Source organism: Stegostoma tigrinum, chromosome 8, assembly GCF_030684315.1.
Source record: "Stegostoma tigrinum isolate sSteTig4 chromosome 8, sSteTig4.hap1, whole genome shotgun sequence".
Taxonomy (NCBI): Eukaryota; Metazoa; Chordata; class Chondrichthyes; order Orectolobiformes; family Stegostomatidae; genus Stegostoma; species Stegostoma tigrinum.
In genome coordinates this window covers 40,382,844-40,406,500 of record NC_081361.1, presented here as the reverse complement: position 1 = coordinate 40,406,500, position 23,657 = coordinate 40,382,844, and the positions used below count along the sequence as shown (strand labels likewise).

The 23,657-nt window shown below is 40.5% G+C and overlaps 1 protein-coding gene across 1 annotated transcript; it reads right to left on the bottom strand.

Annotated features, from left to right (window-relative positions):
• Window positions 1-2,015: 2,015 nt before the first annotated feature.
• rtca (RNA 3'-terminal phosphate cyclase) lies at window positions 2,016-22,843 on the bottom strand. Its single transcript, XM_048539830.2, has 11 exons — window positions 22,610-22,843; window positions 20,856-20,956; window positions 17,296-17,439; window positions 13,727-13,850; window positions 13,008-13,066; window positions 10,556-10,697; window positions 9,800-9,924; window positions 6,118-6,176; window positions 5,670-5,764; window positions 3,237-3,341; window positions 2,016-2,239 (listed from the first exon to the last, which is right to left on the bottom strand). The coding sequence occupies exons 1-11, from the start codon at window positions 22,652-22,654 to the stop codon at window positions 2,141-2,143; spliced, it is 1,098 nt and encodes a 365-aa protein (XP_048395787.1). The 5' UTR covers window positions 22,655-22,843; the 3' UTR covers window positions 2,016-2,140.
• Between the last annotated feature and the right edge of the window lie 814 nt (window positions 22,844-23,657).

Here is a 23,657-nt window from a genome sequence, read left to right as displayed (position 1 = left end):
TCGTCCATTCCCTAGTAGTCCTTGAGAAAGTGGTGGTGAGCTGTGTTCTTGAACCTATCTTGTGCCACAGTTAAGAAAATCTGCTCAGGCCTGGAGAGGATCCTAAGAGTGAGAAAAGAAGCAGCCAAGTATCATGGTACACATAAAGACCGATGAGAGAGATAAAAATGAGATTCTACTGAGGCAAACAGCTAGGGATGATATTAAAAAAAAACAACTTAAGGTAATATTCTCTGGATTATTTGCAGTGCTGAGAAAATTGGCATTGGCTACATTTGTCACATAGAATTTTCATGAGTGGCTCAGATTAGCAGGTGGAAAATAGGTTTCCACTGATGGGATGCTGGCATTACTGGAGAGAGAGCATGGGAGAACGCTAGAGGTGTACTATTGTGACAGCCTTCACCTGAACCACACTGAGGTCAGTGCACTGGTGAATTATCACTAGGGCTGTTGACCAGAGAACATTTAGAAAGCAAAGAGAAAAGATAAGGTAATAGTGGAGTTGCAACATGGACAATGATCACCAGAGTGTGACAGAAGGGGACACAGCAAGATAAAAGTGATAGAGGGACATAATTGGAGATTCTTAATTTGGAAGCACACCATATTTGTTTTAAAAAATGGATGAATTATAACACAAATAGAAATAAATGAATATTACAGAGATTTGGTTACAAAGGGACCATAATGGGACATGAACATTGAAGGCTCAATAATTTTGGAAGGACAGGAGGCCATGAACAAAAAGAGATGGGGTAGCTCTATTTATCAGGAATAAGATCAGAACTGTAGCGAGCAAGGAGTTTGGTTCTGAAGATCAAAATGCAGAACCAGTTTGTATGGAGTAAAGAAATAGGAAAGGAGTCACTGGTGGGAGTAGTTACTTGGCCCCTATGACCTCACTATTTATTTCCATTTCCATAACATTGCCTGACTTTGCCATGGTTTCAGCAGATCTGTCGCTAAAACCCTTGCCCACGCATTTGTGGCTTCTGGATTTGACCATTCCAGCAGATGACTGGACAGCTGTCCTAGATCCACTGTTTACAAATTAAGGTAATTGAAAACTCATACAGAGATAGTAAGAACTGCCAATGTTGAAGAATCTGAGATAACATGGTGTAGAGCTGGATGAGCACAGCTGGCCAAGCAGCATCAGAGGAGCAGGAAAGCTGACATTTTGGGTTGAGACTCTTCTTCAAAAAAAAAAGGTCCTGACCCGAAATGTCAGCTTTCCCACTCCTCTGACGCTGCTTGGCCAGCTGTGTTCATGCAGCTCTACACCGTGTTATCATTGAAAACTCTATTGGCTATTTTTGAGCTCACTCCAAGTCCCATCTCCCTGAACCTGCCATCCTACAGTGGTTCCCATAGTACCTTGCTTTAAAAGTCATTCTTTAATCATGACTTGTCCTATGGCACCACTCTTCCCATCACTGATCTCCTCCAACCCTACAAAATTTTTGGGTGGCTGTGCTTCATCAATTGTAGCCATGAATATTCACAATTTTAGTTGCTCCATCATTGATTTCTTAATGCACAGCTACCAATGTCCTATGCTCTAGAACTCCATCACCATTTCTGTCTCTTAATATGCCCTTTAAAACTACCTCTAGGGTGAATCTTTTGGCCATGTGGCCTAATATTCCCTTGTGTGTCAGTGTCAAATTTTGTTTGATAATGCTTGTAAAGCACTTTAGGATGTTTACTATAATCAACATGCTATACAAATGCAATTCATTGTTATTGGGAATTTAAGTGATAGCTAGTTATTTTCCTTTAATTGTTCAGCAACAAAAAATGTTTTAATGAAGTAAGGCCACATTTAAAAAAAATGTGTAGGAGCTATAGAATAAATATTCCAGAGAATGTACTTTATCCAACTTCATTCGGTATTTAGTCTGTTTCTGCACCTCCATCTGCCAAAAAGTACCATTTCACTGTTGTCCAGTTAATACCTCCCTATCACATTGCTATGTATATAGAAACAAACAAACAAGCATAATGCACAGTTTTTTTTAAATTCTGTATTTATTTATTTTACACATAGGAATCCACTTCTGATGTTAAGTATTCTCAACTAAAGCCAAGAATATGCGCATTCTTGTTTCCATTAGCAACTTTGCAGTTTCAGGCTTCACAAGTTGGGATTTATCATTCCAATGCCTGTACATTCTATGATATTATTTTCTATTCCAGACTCTTGATCATCTATTTTACTCACTGTGAACTTAGCCTGAAAGAAAAACAAACATTCTAATTGAGCAAGAATATAACCAGATCTTGGTTAAATGCAATCTTCTTTTTCATAACTTACATATAGAATCAAAGTTATTTGTCATGCTATATTACTTTATTGCTGCACATTATGTTCAAAGGCACATTATTCACACGCAGGGTTTCTTACACATGCACAGCCACACAGTGTATAGGCCTTTGCTCAGAGGCAGTCATTATTTGCTCAGGAGTTAAGTATTCCCATAAATTGCATGACACTCGAGGTGGGAGAAAGTCCAAGTCTAAGTAGAGTTGCTCAGGTCAAACTATACTTTTTAATTAACTTAAGGAGCTCTGCATACTAGAAGTACATGCCAGTTTTAGGGTGCAGCTCAAATAACCAGCATTTAATGATTACAATGAGGTGTGATCGTGTAGGGTGACAGCTGCAAGCTCTAAATATTCTTATACAAGTTATCACCTGCTAGCTTACGTAGACTACTGTACATGTGCATAAGTAAACAATCTGAAAATGTCTGTCATAAACTAAAAATCGTAGTTATTGGTCAGTTTTGTCCTCTGCTTTTTAAGGAATTCTTTTGTTCTGCAACAAGGTCATGCTTCTGAAGTTTATTGTCAAAGTATCCAAGACAGGCACCAAAACTCAAAACAATAGATTTTAGGCCACCTTAGGAACATCAAACTTTTTTTTAAAAAAATGGAAACGTTACACTGGTGTTCTTTCGAGGGGCTGGTTAGAGTACAGCAGCAGTAAATGTGATGTATTTGACTTGGTGGCGATGATTAGGGTAAAAACGGTTTTAACCTGCACATAATCCTTTATGTTTAACCTGGAAATAGTTAATAGTAACAAGGTGTCTAAAAGTGACAAAATGTCTCATTCAGCAACAATGACAATGACAGCAGAAACAAAACCGAAATGACTATGTATCAAAGAAAATTGATTTAATGTAATAATATAGGCTAATATTTTATTTGATGACAAGAATACTGACCTTAGTTAGCATTTCTGCAAAGTGTATAGCTGTCTGCGTGTGAAGAGTCAAGGGCCCACTTCTTACTCTGGAGACACCGTTAGCTAGGGCCATGAATATAATGATCTGAGCCAAAGAAAAATGCAGTTAAAAAGTTTAACTGCTTTGTGACACATCAACAATCACTGAAACAATTCTTTGTATTTTACCTGGGCCCAAAAGAAAGAGCTTTCTTCTGGAGCAACGGACTGAGGTAATACTGTTCAACAACACTCTGCAGTTACTTTTAAAATAAAATTTACCAATTGTAAAGAAGTGACAATATGGAGTAAAGGTGAATACAAAATTACATATCTCCTGTATTTCCTTACCATTTATTTCTGGAGTGCAGATAAATAATACAACGAAGCCAGTGTAATGTAGATGGAAAGTTTTATTGTTGTTTCATAGTTTCAGATAGTATATTGATCTCAAACCTATCTCTTGTGTGCATGATTAAAAAACAAAGTTATGAACTAAGGGAAACTTGTGTCATCTAGCATTTCTCTTTACAACTGGAATCACAATGCAAGATGATTGCTTGTTGTTTTCAACCATTAATTAAAAAGTGTCACATTTGAGGTGATCATAATATTGATCATTGTTTTACCTTGTGAAATGAGTTAAAAACAGTCACATTATTGCTCTCCTACTCATTTGAAAAACATCCACAGACAGCGATCATACAGAAAGGCATGGTGTTCTTAGCTGTACCAAAAGATGCTGGGTTTTGTGCTCCTACTATGGAAAGTACCCTAAGACCTACCCAGATTAAGCCATTGGTTTAATAGAAGAAAAAGCCTTCAAAAGCAAGAGCAAAAGAAAATTAGTTATGAACTCAATCATGTATGTGAGTAAATACTGTGAAAGTTATTTTCTAAAATAAGTTGATTTAAGCCGGTTTTGTTTTTAAAAAGCGTATTTGTTCATATGATATGGATGTCAGTGGTTAGGCCAACATTTATTGTTCATTCCTAACTCCTCTGAAGAGGGTGGTAGTGAGCTACCTTCTTAAACCAACAAAGTACCAGGTGGTGTAGGGACACCACAGTACTGTTTAGGAATGGAGTTCCACAATTTTGATCCAAACAGTGATGGAATTGGATTAGTTCTGAGAAAGGATGGCATGTGGTTTCAGGGAACTTGCAGTTGTCAATCTGCTACTCTGTAAAGTGGTAGAGAGAGTGCTGTCACAACAGCCTTAGTGTTCCTGCAATGCATTCTGATGATGGTCCACACTGCTGCTACTGAATGTCGAAGCTGGTGGATGTGATCCCAAGTGGGCTGCTTGACCTGGATTGTGTCAAACTTTAACAATGAATGTTGAAGCTGCAATCATCCAGGCTAATAGAGAGAGTATGCCAGCCCACTTAGCTTCTGCCATGTATGGCATGAACAGATATGAGTGAAAACAGGAAGATAGCTCCTAGCTGCAGAATGCCTAGCTTCTGACCTGCTCTTGTAATATTTAAATGCCATGTCCAGTTTAGTTTATGATCAAAGGTAACCTCCAGGATGTTGATAGTGGGTTAGTCAGCAGTGGTAATGGCATTGAACATGTAGGGCTGATGGTTAGATTCTCTCTTGTTTGAGATGGTCATTATATGGCAATGTGTGGTGTGATTGTTAGCCCATAAGTCTAAGCCTGGATGTTGTCCTATAGACATCAACTGCTTCAGTACTGGAGATATGGCGAATTTTACTATCAGCTGCGAACATCCCAACTTCTGCTCTTATGATAAAAGTATGGTCATTAATGAAACAGCTGAAGATTTTTGGGCCTAGAACACTTCACTGGGGAACACCTGCAGTAATGCCTTGGGCTGAGAAGATAGACCTTTAACAAAAACAACCATCTTCTTCGGTGGTGGGCAGGACCCCAACCTGTGGACAGTGCATGTGTGGATGAAGGCTGTTATGAGTCTGGAGATGAGTAGCTCTACAGAAACTGAGTGTTAGTGAGCAGTTGTTCTGCTGCAAATGCCACTTGATAGCACTGTCAACAATCCCTTCCATAATTTTGTTAATGATTGCAAATAGACAAAAAGGGCAGTAATTGGCCAGGTTGGATTTGTCCTGCTTTTTGTGCAGCTTGTTCTGGATCACAATTCTTCGGTACCATAGCCTTTGCAGTATCCAGGGCAACTTGGTTGTTGTGAAAAAGGGAGAAATTGGATTTTAAGTATATTAAGCTCCACTTGGCAGTTACTTTAGAAGTTCTGCACTGAATTAGTGCAGTAGCACTTATGAAACATTATGACAGTTAGTGCTAATGTATTGGACCATCAATATGTGATAGTAAGCAGTAAAATTCACTCATTGGAGATAGCAAGATTGGAGCAAGAAATATTAAAAATAATCAAAAAGCATATTTAAGTGTTCGACATAATAAACTCATCTGCCATATATCTATACCTGATCCTGCAAATACTGGTCCACACAGCCACCATGTCGAAGATCCTTCATGAGCATCTCTGCGGCTTCGATTCCAACTTTATCTGCAGCAACTCCTGCATTGAACAAACAGTCTAGTATGGGTTCTTTCTCCCCCATGTCTTCAAAACCACTGTTGAATCATGTCTGTCACAAATCCAACAAGCATCAATTAACACTTAATGGCTCCACCCATAATTCTGTAACACTATCAGTGATTTTCTTGCTATCCCCTATTCCTTTGCATTAACTTAATGCTGAAATTGTCTCCGAGAAGCTGGATATCAAGTCTGGTCTGAGAAAATACCCACAAAGTGCCTTTAGACTTCTTACTATATTAAAGACACAATACTAATGAAAACAGCAGTGGATGCAACCAATTATTACTTAATCCCTGCTATTGTATAGTTCGCACTGAAAACAACCTTACCTCTTTTACCAAGAGCAGATCCTGCGACGATACACCCTGTAGATGTTTCAGCAAAAATACTATAAAAGGACAAAGAATTAAAACAAAAAATTGACTTCTTAAAAATTACTTATTGAAGTTATTCTTAATTTGCTGCTATAAATAGTGGCATAAACTACTACAACACTTCCCAATCTGGATGAAGTACAAATGAAAGTCATCACGCACGGACTGCGAATAGTGACTTGAAGCTGCTTGATTCCACTTTATTTTCTTTTATCTCTACTAAGTAATTCAACGCATCACACCTTAGAACGGGAGAACATGTAACCAGCTCATAAAATTCTGATTATGTAATGGATACAAGAAAGGATAGCAGGGGAGTCAGACCCCTGATCATGAAGATTCATTCTACTTAGTGTAAAAAAAGTTCTTTTCTTTGATACTGGTAGAATGACTCAAATCAGAAACATTTTACAGCAATAAACTTACATCACTGGCCACCTGGTTGCTGCAGTTAGAAAAACAGCAAATCACAAAATTCTCATTCGTTTTACAGTTGAAATGCATTGAATAATCCACCTGAAGTCATTTATGTAAAAGCACTTCTAATAATAGACAGAAATCACTTCAAAAGCATAGGCTTAATTGAGCTTGGCAATGCCCACCCACTTCAAAAACAGGAGGTGTCAAAGAACCTAGCTGGTATAAAAATTTAACATTGCAGTAACTGAGGAGATGCATATCTGGAAAGAAGAGCTCTTTAATTTACGAAGCTGTAGAGCTGGATGAACACAACAGGCCAAGCAGCAGGAAGGCTGACGTTTCGGGCCTAAACCCTTCTTCAGAAAAAGGCCCGAAACATCAGCCTTCCTGCTCCTACGATGCTGCTTGGCCTGCTGTGTTCATCCAGCTCTACATCTTGTTATCTCAGATTCTCCAGCATCTGCAGTTCTTGCTATCTCTGGAACTATCCTTAATTTATTTTGCAAAGTTGATTTTAATTCAAATTTCTTTTCAATGAGCATTCTGAATTTTGACCAAACTTGTTCCTATAAAGAGGTGCAAACACTTCACTGTCAGTACTGCAGATTATTTTCACAGCTTTCTACTAATAGTTAACTATCATTAATATTAAACTATTCCTTGAAATGGTTCAAGAATTGAAAACCTCAGGTTCTGCTTTATCAGGATTCTGATTCTCCATAATGTTTGTAGTTGTAAACACTGCCAAGTTTGCAAACCCACAATTGTACTGCTTGACTTCACACACTATGTGCACAGTGTTCAATTTTCAGAAGCAGAGCATAAAGTGACATAGAAAGTTTTGGGATTCCCAAATTTCTGCTCCTGTTTTTTTAGTTCTATTCCTGCCCTAAAATACCATTAAAAAAAATACTTCTTGAATGGTACAACTTGCCACTCTCCTTCCCGGGCTCTTCTAATACAGTTACAAAACAGACAATGTGTAAAATTGCCCAAGTATGTCCTATACACAAAAAGCAATACAAATCCAATGCAGCTGTTTACCGCCTCACCAGTCTGCACTCATTCATCAAAGTGATGGATGGTGTCATCAACAGCGCTGTCAAGCAGCATCTGATCAACAATATCATTCATGCTCAAGTGACATCCAGTGAGTTCCACCAGGGCTACTCAGCTCCTGACTTCATTACAGCTTGGTTCAAACATGGACAAAAGAGTTGAATTCCAGACGTGAGGTGACAGTGACAACCCTGGTCATCAAGAATGCATTCAATTGAGTGTGGCATCAAACGGCACTTGCAAAACTGGAATCAGTGGCTATCAGGGAGCAAACCTCTGCTGGTTGCAGTCATACCCGGTACGTAGGAAGACGGTTATGATTGTTAGAGGTCAGTCATCTCAGCACCTGGGCATCTCTACAGGAATTCCTCAGGATACTGTCCCAGGCCTAACCATTTTCAGCTGCTTCATCAATGACCTTTCCATCATGAGGTCGGAAGTGGGGATGTTTGAAAATGATGGCACAGCATTTCAGCACTGTTTGTAATTCCTCAGATACTGAAGCAATCAGCATTCAAATGCAATAACATCTGGACAATATCCGGGCTTGGGCTCATAAGTGGCAAGTGACATTCACATCACACAAATGCAAGGAAATGACCATGTCCAATAAGAGAAAATCTAACTACCAGCCCATCATATTCAATGGCGCTATCATCACTGAATCCCCCACTGTCAACATCCTGGAATTACTGTTGAGTTTACTGACCAGAAGTTCAATCTCACAAATGCACTGGTTATAATCAGATCAGAGGCGAGGAATAGTGTGTCAATAACTCACCTCCTGATTCCCCAGAGCCTGTGCACCATTTAAAAGGCACACCTCATGAGTGTGATGGATTATTCCCCACTTGCCTGACAGCTCCAACACTCAAGAAGCCTGACAGGATCCAGAACAAAGAAGCCCACTTGACTGCCACCACATTCACTCCCTCCACCACTGATGCTCAGTACTGCAGAATTTCACCAAAGATTCTTAGACTGCACCTTCCAAATCTGTGACTATTTCCAAGGGCAGCAGATGCATGGGAACGCTACCAACAGCAAGGTCCCCTTCAAGCTGCTGACTGTCCTGACTTGGAAATTTACTTTTGTTCCTTCATTCTCTAAGTCACAATTCTGGAATTCCCTCCCCAAGGGAATTGTGAGTCTACCTACAGCACGCGAACTGCAGCGGTTCGAGGCAGCAGCTCACCACCACCTTCTCAAAGCCAGCCAGGGAGACACAATAAATGCTGGCTAGCTTGTGACACGCACATTGGACGATTGAATTTTTTAAAAAAATGATGGAAGTAGTACATTAACAACAATATGCCAGGGCACCAAATGTTAAATCCTGAATGATCAATGAGTGCTTTCATTCTGAATACTGTCACCTAGATGCAAAAGAAGTTGGTTCACATCCACAAATACAGATAATGATCAGGTACTCTTGAATAATTAAGTGATCAGAACATCGTTAAAAAAGATCCAATAACTGAAAACCAAAAATCGTGAGCTGGTAGCAAGATTATAGGGCATGGTCAGTAAATAGATACCCGTTATTCACAGATGTTATTACGTGTCTCTGGAGCAAGTGGGAATTGAACCCAAGCCTCATGGATCAGGGGTAGGAACACCACCACTGCACCTCAAGAGCCCTCAGTCTTGTAGATTTTTGGTTGAATTTTAATTTGAATTCTAGCTACCATGGTGGGATTCAAACCTAGATCCCAAAAAACAACTCTGGAAGACTAGTGGTGGACTTGCTACGCTATGCCATGGCTTCCCCAGTGATTGGCACATGTACTGGGTAAGAAGTGAGAGGCCCTTTTGATTAATGCCATCACTGAGAAAGGAGAGAGTGTGTGATAATAGTTCCACTGGGTCCGCAGTGAACAATTTCACCAAGATTGCACTCTCCTCATCAGAGGTCATTAAAAACCACACACATTTTGAAGAAATATGTAGCAGCCTTAAGACAAGATGAATGTTTCACCTTTTAATTCAATGTGAAACATACCTCAGGCACAGATTTCTGTAGATCACCTGACACTCAGGAAAAGGAAACAAACATTTATGAAAAAGACTCATGTTGCAAGCTGGCAACCCTAAAATCTCAGTTGAACCAGAATTTAAAAAAATTAATTGGTGTGCAATTACACATTTTACTTCTTACATAATTCCATTTCCATTCCCAAAAGCCTTGTCCTTAGGCTCCTGCACAGACTGAATGTTTACGTAAATGTCACGCATTTCTTTTCTGATGCACCGAACAGCTGCTGATGCCATCTCATTTGCAAGCTAATAATGAGAGAAAAAAAACCCACCTTTAGTTCTTTCTCATCCCAGTGCAATTCACTTTTTTAAAAATGATAACAATTGTTACAACAATGCAAATTTTTAATGTTCAAAAAAAAACCACCATCTCTGCAACGTTTGGTTAAAAATTGTGTTACATACAATTGAGGAAGCAATTTCAGATTCATCTGGTTGGCAGACAGCTAAAATAATTAGTTTTTAAACTGCTGTCGCGCACATAAACCTACATACATCCCTATAATGACTTACAAAAATTCCTTCAAAATCCCCTGCAAGTCATGTGCAATCATAGTTTAAACCTGCATTTTCAATTTTTCACTGTTCTTCAGGTGAATAATTCCTTGATGGAACCATTTCTAAATGGTCAGTATACCACAGCAAATGTAACCATGACATACCACTTTGGATTTACAAGCCCTAAGCCAATTTTACAATCCATAAAATTATGTTTGGTTATTTAATGCAATGCTCTAAATAAAACAAAAACAAATCAAAATGGAATTTGAGAACATTTTAACCAACAAATAAAGCAGAATTTTCAAATAGGAAAAATAGAAAAAAAAACAGAAAAAAAACATGTTACAGTAAAAATGATGTAACATTTGATTATGACCTTTAATGGCAGAACTCCAGCAACAAAAGCTCTTCCGTGAATCTTTGTGATTGTTCCTCTCTCTGTCATGTTTATTGGAGTCAGCTGTTTCACCGGAGATATCTTTACTCTTACTTCACCACCACCCTTCGGATAGTAACCTCTAAAAAGAGAGGAAAAAAAAACTATTGGCTCAAAAACAGTAGTGTCATGAATGCAAATTCCAGCACACACTAGTGCACCACAATTTATCCAGATGCCCATTTATTGTTGAATACTGTAAGGTTCACCACTTTGGTTTATATACAAAGAACAGACACCCAAACAAGGTTTGAAAAAGTGTCCGTGTATTATATTTCAAGAGGAATTGGAAACAGCAGGATATGTCTTCAGAGAAGAGTTTTTTGTCCTTTATTCATTCATGGGATGAGTGTGTCCCTGGCTAGGCAGCATTTATTGCCCATTCCTAATTGCCCAGAGGGCAGTTAAGAGTCAACCACATTGCTGTGGGATCTGGGAGTCATGTCTAGACCAGTTTCCCTCCCTAAAGGACAGTAGTGAGCCAGATGAGTTTTTCCAACAGTCGACGAGGGAGTCACGATCATCATGAGATTCTTAATTTCAGATATTTATGGAATGCAAATTCCACCATCTACCTTGGCGGGATTCAAATCCAGGTTCCCAGAATGTTAGGTGATAATGGTAACTGCAGATGCTGGAGAATCCAAGATAACAAAGTGTGAAGCTGGATAAACACAGCAGGCCAAGCAGCATCTCAGGAGCACAAAAGCTGACGTTTCAGGCCTAGACCCTTCAGAGAGGGGGATGGGGAGAGGGTTCTGGAATAAATAGGGAGAGAGGGGGAGGTGGACCGAAGATGGAGAAAAAAAAGATAGGTGGAGAGGAGAGTATAGGTGGGGAGGTAGGGAGGGGATAGGTCAGTCCAGGGAAGATGGACAGGTCAAGGAGGCGGGATGAGGTAATAGGTAGGAAATGGAGGTGTGGCTTGAGGTGGGAGGAAGGGATGGGTGAGAGGAAGAACAGGTTAGGGAAGCGGAGATGGGCTGGGCTGGTTTTGGGATGCAGAGAGGGGAGGGGACGAGCTGGGCTGGTTTAGTAATGCTGTGGGGGGAGGGGAAGAACTGGGCTGGTTTTGGGATGCAGTGGGGGAAGGGGAGATTTTGAAGCTTGTGAAGCCCACATTGATACCATTGGGCTGCAGGGTTCCCAAGCTGAATAAGAGTTGCTGTTCCTGCAACCTTCGGGTGGCATCATTGTGGCACTGCAGGAGGCCCATGATGGACATGTCGTCTGAGGAATGGGAGGGGGAGTTAAAATGGTTATATACTGCATCCATTGTACCCGGCGTGGCTTCCTCTACATTGGGGAAACCAAGCAGAGGCTCAGGGACTGCTTTGCAGAACACGTCTGCTCGGTTCGCAATAAACAACTGCACCTCCCCATCGCGAACCATTTTAACTCTCCCTCCCATTCCTCAGATGACGCGTCCATCATGGGCCTCCTGCAGTGCCACAATGACGCCACCCGAAGGTTGCAGGAACAGCAACTCTCATTCCGCTTGGGAACCCTGCAGCCCAATGGTATCAATGTGGGCTTCACAAGCTTCAAAATCTACCCCCCCCCACCCACTGCATCCCAAAACCAGCCTAGCCCGTCTCTGCTTCCCTAGCCTGTTGTTCCTCTCACCCATCCCTTCCTCCCACCTCAAGCCGCACCTCCATTTCCTACCTACTACCTCACCCTGCCTCCTTGACCTGTCCGTCTTGCCTGGACTGATCTATCCCCTCCCCACCTATACTCTCCTCTCCACCTATCTTCTTTTCTCTCCATCTTCGGTCCACCTCCCCCTCTCTCCCTATTTATTCCAGAACCCTCTCCCCATCCCCCTCTCTGATGAAGGGTCTAGGCCCGAAACATCAGCTTTTGTGCCCCTGAGATGCTGCTTGGCCTGCTGTGTTCATCCAGCTTCACACCTTGTTATCTTGTTTTCCCAGAATGTTACCTGGGTCTTGGATTAACAGTCCAGCAATAATTATCGCCACCCCTGTGTGACTCCACTCAACTTCATGTGACCCTAACAAAAAATTTTACTTTTTAATCATAATAGTTTACTATTTCCAATTCCCAGACCATATTTGGCAATAATCAACATAGTGACAAATGATGGACCAACTTAACTTTTAAAGTTAACCAGGAGATGAAAATTGCTGAGCTGTTTGCTCAGTAGGTAATATTTGAAGAACTGTCATTCGTATAACGTTTCGGGTGTGCAAGCCATTTCACAGCTAACCATAATTTAAAAATACAAGACATACAGTTGTGAAAGAATGAAGGTTAAGAAAATCATCAAGGGGAACAAAAAGACTTTTCCTTCGATCATGAAGACTTTAATGCAAATTAAGTACAAGTCACTGACACTGATAACTTTCAAATTCAAGTCCTTTATACATACCTCATTTTTAAATCACAGTTGAATTGAAATCCAAACTTTTCAATCACTGGTTTAAATACCTAAAGTACAGAAAGCTTAGTTAGTTCAACTTTAAGGGCCACTCTTTTCCTCACATCTACCACTAAACTGAGTGAAGAAAACAGAATGTTAGATGAACCCTACTTTCTTCAATATGAAAAATTAGCTGCTAAAATTCAAATGGTTTTTATTAAAAAGGCTTCCACTGATTATCTGGTCAACCTGCTTAAATCAGCAATTACTTAAAGAGTGAGATTAAAAAATAACAAACTTTTATGCACTAACTGTTCAGTGAAGAGACCATAGTAACCAATTGTGAAACTAAATTGTTAAATGTGGATAGTTCTGCAAAAATGGTACAGTACACATCCATTTCTCTCTAAGTCTAGGCACTGATCTTCGTTATACTGCCAGAATATATATAACTGAGTGAGATTAGGGGCCTTTAATGTTACAAAATATTATGCTCACGAGCTACTTGGAAGCTCTCATGGAGTTCGTTAACCATCCTCTTTGTCAGAGTAACAGTTACAGTGAAAGAGGTTTAAAGATTAACAAAGCAAAATGGAAATATTATTTAAAAACCTATACACATAAGAAAAATAATCAAAATTCAACATTTATTTTGTATTAAGCCAAGAACAGTTTCTTTGGGAAGGATAAAGATTGATGCATTTATCAGCAAGTCAGTCAGCTCTTACAAGTAAGGTATAGTCGATTTGTGGGGCCATCTCAGCATTTGTCCCTCCTCGTAAAATCAGTTCCGATGGAGAAGCAGCAAAGAGTACACAAGGAGTAGCAACCTGCATTAATAGACAGACGCTTCTAAAAAGCAAAAAACACACTGCTTAATGACACATCAAGTGCAATAATCATGCATGGCAAATATCATTCTGGTAAAAAGTAACTAGTACATTTGGATAGTTCACAAAAATTGAGAGTTCTGTAGATGGCTAGTTTTTCTGACGTAAAAACTCACTGATGACCGCCTTTTCAAGAACACAGAAGTGATAAGTGACAGGTTCTATATTACTGCATATCAAGTATATATACCTAGGGAATCCACTTTGGGAAATTGAGGAACCTTGACTAAAATCATTGTAAGTTTCAACACAAATTACAAAATATATTAGTTGCATTCTAAAAAAGTTAACTTCCATTATAATTTAGCACTAAGGCTTCCAGGTTTACAGCACCCTGATTAAACTTAGGAAGGTCTACAAAGCTGCCTCAATGTTTGTAATTATATTGTAACATTTCTAACTTTTATTTAACATTTCTTATTTTCTAACTTTTAGAGTGGATCACTAAAGTAAGTAGTTTTTTTAAAATTTGTCTATTTTGTATCTAAGATTTGTACCTAGGTATTTTGTACCGAAGATGGTGCTGTGGAGGGGTGACACTAAATTTTTCATTGTACTCCTGTGCTGGAGTACATTTGACAATAAACCTAATTCTACTTCTAACATGAGCATAAGCAAGTTTATCTGCACTATTATATCCAGAATGTTGCTGGAAAAAAAAACACCAGTACAATGGATGTTTAATTAATTATAAACATTAAGATTAATTTGAAATTATTTTAAAACTTGAATTTAAAATGTATTGAAGGTGCCTTGGTTTGACAAATATTTGCATACAAACGGCACACAATGTACATTGTAGAGAAAACATGGAACCTAAAAAATGAGCATCTTTCATATTTCGTTAAGAATCATCACTATTTTCCAACATCGTTCAAGAAACCCCTCTCAAAAGTCATGATGTGCTCCTACGAGATGACTACAAACATTCCTTCTCTTGTAAAAAGAACACCTATCTCCATATCTGGAAGCTTCAGTGATTTTCTACTAACAATACAGACCGCAGAGTGCTAGCTACTGTAATCCAATTTTAAATCAGTTATGATTAAGTTGGCTTTGTCCTTGTCTTTGCCCTTGCATGCTGCAACAGGGAGTGTAATGGAGGAAGCATTATTGCAAATGGTGAGATTGCATCTGGAGTATTGTGCGCTGTCTGGTCCCTTTTTCTAAGGAAGGACATACTTGCCATAGAAAAAGTGCAGTGGAGATTGATCAGACCTTGCTGGAATGGCATTCCTGTCCAACGAGAAAGACTGAGGAGACTAAACTTGCATTCTCTTGCATAAAGAAAAATTTAGTGAATTTACTGAAACTTACACAATTCTAAAAAGTTCAACAAGATAGATGCAGAAAGGATGGTTCCCCCGAGGACAGGTGGTAGTGGTGCTTGGTAGAGTGGAGGAGGCTCAGAATAAGGGGTGAGTCATTCAGGTCTGAGATGAGGAGAAATATCTTCAGTCAAAGGCAGTGAATCTTAGGAATTTACTGTCCCAGAAAAGTGTGGAAGCAATGAGTGAATTCAAGAGAGAATGATATGTAGACAGTCAAGTCAAAGGATACAGGGGCAGTTCAGGAAAATGGCATTGAGGTGCATGGTCAGCTATGATCTAGAGTGGCCTGCTCTTGTTCCTATGTAAAACCCGTGAAAGGAAAAATCAATGTTCCCTAACAAATTACAACATTGGACAGCCCCAACTTCACTGCATCCTATTTGATCCTATGATTCCTCTCTATTAGAGACTTTACACTGCCACTTCCTTAACATGATCTGCTTCTCTACTTCATCCACTGCTAAAAACAACATCACACTTTTGGTGCCTTCAGAATCAACTATACCAATGCTTTTCTGGCCAGCCTCCTCTCTTCTGTCCTCTAGAAGGTTCAGATTGTCTTATCACTCAGGTCACACTCACTCATTGCCATTATCTTTACTGACTTCCATTGTTTCCTTGACATCCAACATAATCCCCATTGTTCATAATGTTCGAAGTAGTGTTATTGTATTTTTCCCAGTTGTGAGCAAATAATGGTAAACGAGAGAACAGCCTATAAATTTATATATGTGGACTTCACAAGCTTCAAAATCTCCTCTCCCCCAACCGCATCCCAAAACCAGCCCAACTTGTACCCACCCTCCTAACGTATCCTCCCACCTATCCACTCCTCCCACCTCAAGCCCACCTCCATCTCCTACTACTAGCCTCATGCTGCCCCCTTGACCTGTTCATCCTACCCTGACCGACATATCAACTCCCTACCTCCCCACCTACACTCACCTTCACTAGCTCCAACCCCACCTCCTTGACCTGTCTGTCTCCTCTCCACCTATCTTCTCCTTTGCTCATCTTCTATCCGCCTCCCCCTTTCTCCCTATTTATTTCAGAATCCCCTTCCCCTCCCCCATTCTGAAGGGTCAAGACCCGAAACATTAGCTTTCCTGCTCCTCTGATGCTGCTTGGCCTGCTGCGTTTATCCAGCTCTACACCTTGTTGTCTATAAGTTTAAAGAGACCTTTGTTTACAAAGTTTAGGTTCTATTCTTTGCCCAAAGTTTTAAGGTCATAGCGCCTACATCGTCGTTGTTAGACTGAAACAAGCTGATCACTGAGTGACAACCAACACTTAATCCTACAAAGATCTTTATACACTACATTGATCATGAAATGAGTAACTGCTTATCACTCAGACTTCTAAAAAAGGCAGATTTCCAGACAGAACAACAACTTAATCCATATACAGACAGGGTGGTACTGTTGTATTGTGGCTCTCAATTCTGCAGCATGGTGGCTTAATGGTTAGCACTGCAGCCTCAGGGTACCAGGGAGCCGGGTTCAATTCCAGCCTTGGGCGACTGCCTGTGTGGAGTTTGCACATTCTCCCGGTGTGTGTGTGGGTTTCCTCTGGGTACTTTGGTTTCCTCCCACAGTCCAAAGATGTGCAGGCTAGGTGGATTGGCCATGCTAAATTGCCTGTAGTGCTCAGGGGCGTGTGGGTTATAGGTGGATGGCTCTGGGTGGGATGCTTCAAGGGGCGGTGTGGACTTGTTGGGCCAAAGGGCCCGTTTCCACACTGTAGGGAATCTAATATAATCTAATTCAGTTAACTGTTGTTAAAATTGGCTGAAATAATTAACATGCTTAGTGCAAATTAAGATGAGACAAGGCAAAGGTTTCAGATGAGTTCAAGTTTACTGGGGACTTGAATAAGTATTGTCTCCCCTTTGGTGGGGGGGGGGGCGCGCGGTTGGAGAAGAATGCAAGCGGGAAGCTGCCCAAGAGTATTCTATCTCCAGACTTGAATAATTGAGCTTTCATGGGATGCACAAAGACAGTGTTTAGGTGACGAGTCCTGCAATAGTTGCGCTCTTACTTTCTCCTTGAATAAATATCAAGCAGTACTTGTACTCACCCAGCTGTTTTTGTATCTGCAACATGGCTTCCTCCCTTGATTTTACCTGGAGAGAAGGAGATTTCTGTGGAACCAACATTTGCTTCTTCAAGACAACCATCACATAAATCACGAACCATCTCAAGCCCTGAAAGATGCTGTGGCCTTAAAATCAAAGTAATCTTAATTTAGTATTTATAGAAAGTAAGTTTTAAAGGTTTCTGAAAATGAACATTTGTGCTTATTAAGACGACGTATGTTGGTACTTGGCATCCAGGGCTTGCATAATGATCTCCTTTATCAAGATTAGATGTAGAATAAGATTTTCTCCATTCTGCATCTACAATGTAATCACAGAAGATTCCCTTTTCTGTACCTACTTAATATTCATCCATTTCTGGCACCAGCTGTTTTCATAAGTTAGACAGCAAATTATAGCCAGAATAAGGACAGTTTTCTAAAAATAATAATTAGTAATGGAATATGGGCGATGTTGGTAAGGCCAGCTTTTGTTATCCATTACAAACTGACCTTGAATGAGCTGACTCTCTACACTATATATAGGGTCAATTTCCAGGATGGTAGATTTCCTTCCATTAAAAAGGATATGAGTGAACCAGATTGTCATTTAAAAACCAATGACAGCTTAGTTTTAAATTCCAAACAAGAAAACTGTAAGACAATAAGAATTAGGAATCAGGGCAGGCTGTTCACCCCTTGAGCCTGCTCTGCCGTTGAGTTGGATCACAGGTGATCTGGTATTCCCAAAGACCATTTCTCTGTCCCTTTCCCCATAACCATTCATTCCCCTTACTGATCAAGAATATGGGTTTTGTTAATCAAGTTTGAATTCTGCCTGAAGATGTGGGTCAGCAAGCAACAGGATGATAGTTAAATGGGATCTGATGCAAGTTAAGACAGTGAAATTTGGATGACGATGATTACAAAGTGTGGAGCTGGAGGAACACAGCAGGCCAGGCAGCATCAGAGGAACAGGAAAGCTAACGTTTCAGGTTGGGACCCTTCTTCAGAAACTTTTACTTTTTTCTTTTCTGTTTTCCTCCAGGTCTATACTTTGTTATCCCTGACTCCAGCATCTGCAGTTCTTGCCATCTCAGAAGTTTGGATGACCTCATGTTTACAAAGAGTACAGTATAATATAGGACACCATCCAGGAGTGCATTGATTCTGATTGATAGTTGATTATACCAATGAAGGCACAAGCGAAGTTGCAGAGCAGACAAGCTAAAAAACAGAAATGAACTTGGTTAATATTACTGAGATACAAATGGGCAACCTTAGCGATGGGATGAACATGAAATTGGAAGCTTATCTCAGGTTCTAATGCGACAACTGTATGTAAACAGACTCGTTTAGTCTCAGACTGTAACTAGGCAATGGATTTGGGTGCAGGAAGTGAAAGCCGTGGCTTCAGTCTTCCATTAATTAACTGGAGGAAATATATTCCCATCCAGTTTGGCTGTCAGATGAAGCATAGAATGAAATAGAAAGTAATTGCTCTGTCATTCCCTCAGCCCAACTCAAGTTATTACATGGAATTATATTACTGCAAGTGGCCATAATATGAACAGGGAATCACAAAATAATTTGAAGAGAAACAATTTTAAAATGCCAGGACAGTAGACTTGTATGTTTTCATTTCAATTAACTATACATTTTACGATTCTCCCGCAAGTTTGCAGTCTACTCTCAATACAACCTGAACCAGATATTATAGAGTAGTACAGTCTCTTCGGTCAAACAAGTCCATGTCAACCATGTCGCCAAACTAAACTGGTCACATTTGCCTGCATTTGTTCCATATCCCTCCAATCCCTTCCTATTCATATACTTATCCAACTATAGTTTAAAATGTTTTAACTGTACCTGCATCCACCACTTCCTCTGGCAGTTCATTCAGCACCCAAACTCTCTACAAAACAGTCCTTTTTAAAACTTTATCCTCTCACCTTAAAAAGAAGTCCCCTAGTTTTGAACTCTCACACCCTAGGGGAAGAACCCTTGCTATTCACGTTTACTGTGTCCCTGATGATTTTATAAACTTCTTTAAGGTCACCACTCAACCTCCTATGCTCCAGTGGGAAAAAATACTAGCCTATTTTTATAACTCAAACTCCCTCCATTCCCAGAGGAATCCTAGTAAATCTTTTCTGAACCCTCTCCAACTTAATAATATCCTTTGTATATCACAGTACTCCAGAAGAAGACTCAAAACTCCTGTACAACCTCAGCATGATGTCCCAACTCCTATGCTCAGACCTTTGAGTAATGAAGGCATGCATGCTAAACACCCTATTAACCATCCTGTCTACTTGTGATGCAATTTTAAAAGAATTATGTACCTGAACCCTTAGGTCAGTTCTGGTTCCTCTTTTGTTTGTCAGTAATTTGGATGAGAATATACAAGGCATGGTTAGCATGTTTGAGGATGATACCAAAGTTGGTGTTAAAGTAGACAGTGAAGAATGTTTTCCGAGATTACAAAGGGATCTTGAACCAATGGGTCAATGGGCTGAAAAATGGCAGATAGTGTTCAATCTGGAATAATGTGAGGTACTGCATTTTGGTATAACAAACAAGTGTAAGGCTTATACAATTAATGGTAGGGCCTTGGGTAGTGTTGTAGAGACCTAGGGGTTGAGGAGTGTAATTCTTTGAAGTGTGCATCACATATAGACAGGGTGGTTAAAAAGGCATTTGGTATGCTTGCCTACATTGCTCAGTCCTTTAAGTTTAGGGATTGGGACGTTACTTTGAGTTTGTACAGGACATTGGTGAGGCCTCTTCTGGAATACTGTGTCCTGTTCCAGCTGACCAATTATTGGGAGGATACTATCAAGCTTGCAAGGGCTCAGAAGAGATTTACCAGAATGTTGCCTGGTTTGGAAGGTTTGAGTTATAAAGAAAGGCTGGATAGGTTGGGACTTTTTTCACTGGAGCTAGGAAGTTTAAGGGCTACCTTTTAGAAATTTATAAAATAATGTGGGGTATAGATAGAATTATTGGGGAATTTCAAGACTAGAGGGCATATTTTTAAGGTGAAAGGACAGAGATTTCAAAGACGTGGGGCAATTTTTTTTAAAAAGAGGGTGGTTTGCGTGTGGGTACAATTACAAGATTTAAAAGACATGTAGATAAGTACATGAATAGGAAAGGTTTGGAGGGATACAAGCCGGGTACGGGCAGGTGGAGCTAGTTTAGTTTGGAGTTATGTTTGGCAGAGACTGGTTGGACCGAAGGGTCTATTTCCATGTTATAGGATTCTATGACTACCCAGGGCCCTACTATTAATTGTGCAAGGCCTGCCCTTGTTTGTTTGACCAAAATGCAATACCTTGCATTTACCAAAATCAAACTCCATCTGCCCCTCCTCAGTCCATTGACCCAACTTGCTGCAAGAAAATGAAGGCTCTGAAAAACGTAGTATTTGTTTATATGATTCAGGGCTTGTACAGGCAGTACAAAATGTAGAACTGCAATATTAGGTCAAACACATCAGGAGCAGACAGAAAAGGAAAAGCAAATCAGTCATACTGATAACAAACTTTTGTTGCACTTACCGTAGTCCAGGTGTGCTTCTCCCAGCTCGTATATTATGGATTTTTATCTTGACTCCTTGTAGACAACTTAATGCTGTGCAAACACGTAAAATCTGTCCTCCCTGGAAAAATTCAACAAGCTGTATTCAGTGTGTGACATAATTCACAGTGTTGTGTTTTGGATCAATTGAAGTTTATGGAGGGGTGAGGGGAGTTTAGAGAGAACTGTCAAGTCTAACAGTTACAAAATCATGGTTGGGAGTTTCAGCTACAAATGAGTTAAGATCAGGGTTGGTCCAGATGCAGGTGATGTTTATGGAGATCAAAGTAGGCGGTAGCTGTAATGAAAATTTGGCAATCAGGTGGTTGGTCCAGGTTTGAATGGGATGTCAAGATTGCCAACAGCCTAGCTCAGCTCAAAACAGTTGCTGGACAGACTGATGGAAGCCCCCTCCCAGGTCATGGCAATGAGGAGATGGTTTTTAAAAGACAGCTGCTTTGAACTTATACTTACAAGCTTGGACTTAAAAGGCAAGAATGCAATCAAACTGAACCATAGCTAATACCCTAATGTTATGTCATGTACTCAGGATGACTAACTTTCAAATGCCTTTGTGCTCCTAAGATGCTGCTTGGCCTGGTGTGTTCATCCAGCTCCACACTTTGTTATCTCAGATTCTCCAGCATCTGCAGTTCCCATTATCTGATACAATTTTAACGTCACTGCGAAGCCTCTTTCAGGGATCCCTAACATGAAGTTATCCTCCTCCCTCCGGACAAACCCCAGGGGATCTCTCTCCCACTGCAACTCTCTTGTAATCTCCTCCTCTATCCATCTTCAATCCACCACCCCCTTTCTCCCTATTTATTTCAGAACCCTCTCCCCCTCCACCTTTACTGATAAAAGGGTCTAGGCCCAAAACGTCAGCTTTTGTGCTCCTAAGATGCTGCTTGGCCTGCTGTGTTCATCCAGCTCCACACTTTACTACAAACGTACCAGTGCCTTTCTGTTGCACGTCTGAATTCACATGCATCTTTTTAACAACGTAACAGTAGGTAAACAATAGTATGAAGCATCTTGGCAATATCCCGCCGTAGTTTATGCTATCTCATCAATATTACCTTGGTCAAAATAACTACTTGTCTCATACGTATAAAATGTTCCTAATTGCAACTTATTTTCTTCCCAAATCATATCCCACCGCTACCTAACGTTTGTAAGAAACGCAATTTAATTTCAATCAAGAGGTTTTTGGTTAACCCTATTGCGGTGATATACGCAGTTATAATAAAAAGGCCTAAACAATTGGATTTGTCCAGGTGCATGCTACATTTATCTACTTTAAATGTGCAGGTTTCCAGTTGCAACTACAACAGCTCCCTTGATTAGGGATTTATCCCCTGAACAGTGCAAGTCTTCAGGCGTCTGGAATTCAGTAATACAGTAGAGAAAACTAAATATCCATTAAATTTCGAAATAGGCCAGAGTTTGCTCTACCGGACAGTGACAGAGCTTCTCAAACCATGGGAATATTCTGAATCCCAGGCTCGAAAAACATGTCGCTGACCAAATTCCTGGCGGGTTTTCTTTCAATCTTTTTTTTATGCAAACCCCACAATGAGGAAACCTTTCAAATCTTCACGCTGCAGCAACAGGATAGTGTTGGCTGTGAAATTGCTGCTCCCTTGTCGTTTTAAGGCCGCAACAAGGCCCAAAGACCGAGGGATCGCAGCCGGAGCAGATAAACTCAACTTCAGTCAACAGCATCACTCACCCCCTCCATTATCCCTCCGTCAATTTCAATGTACTGCTCCGCCATTGCCACAAACCGAAATATTCGTGTTCGCTTTAAAACCCACAGTTTAAAGCCAGGCCTAGATAAACGAAGCGCAGCAAATTAAGCCGACCCTCTCCCAAACCACGGAGCACCACACTAAGCCACGCCCCCTCCCTGAACACGGCGCCTTGCACTAAGCCCCGCCCTGTACCCAAACCTTGATCCTCTACCTAAACACTGCATCAGTGATAATGGGAACTGCAGATGCTGGAGAATCCAAGATAACAAAGTGTGAAGCTGGATGAACACAGCAGGCCAAGCAGCATTTCAGGAGCACAAAAGCTGATGTTTCGGGCCTAGACCTCTCTGATGAAGGGTCTAGGTCCGAAACGTCAGCTTTTGTGCTCCTGAGATGCTGCTTGGCCTGCTGTGTTCATCCAGCTTCACACTTTGTTAACCTAAACACTGCGCTGCTTTCTCTGCACAGATGCTGGCAGACTTGCTGAACATTTCCAGCAATTTCTGTTTCGTGCCACGCATATACAGACCCCACCCCTTTCTGATTAAAATAAAACCCTTAAGAACTGTGGATGCTATAAATCAGGAACAAAGCCAGAAGTTGCTGGAAAAACTCAGCAGGTCTGGCTGCATCTGTGGAGAAAAAAATCAGTTAACGCTTTGGGTTCAGTGACCCTCAGAACTTTTTGTTCTTTTCTGATCAAACCCAGCACTAAACTAAACACAGCACCTGCCTCAAAAGCTACAAACCTACCTCACCACTCCCTCTAACGCCCCCTGCCCTTAATTTAACCCCTCCTCACAGCTCTCAAGCCAATCACTTTTGAGTCTCTCTCAGGCAAAGCCTAACTTTTCCTTGACTTTACATTGAGCCTTCACACTCATGGACCATTACCATCATTTCCACCATCCCCAGATATGTCGCACCCTCTACTTCCCCATCAACATTTTGAAGGAACTGTTCCTCTCAAAATATTTCTCAACTCCTCAAAAACCAGAGGCAAGAGCTTCTTCTGGAGGGTCACTA

Excerpts from the sequence above, each read along its gene's own strand:
- rtca (XM_048539830.2), bottom strand. The coding sequence starts at position 22,654 with ATGGCGGAGCAGTACATTGAAATTGACGGAGGGATAATGGAGGGG. Across the intron at positions 13,067-13,726 it reads AAATCGACTATACCTTACTT|GTATTTAAACCAGTGATTGA; the intron begins GTAAGAGCTGAC and ends TCTGTACTTTAG. Across the intron at positions 5,765-6,117 it reads ATCTGCTCTTGGTAAAAGAG|GAGTTGCTGCAGATAAAGTT; the intron begins GTAAGGTTGTTT and ends TGTTCAATGCAG.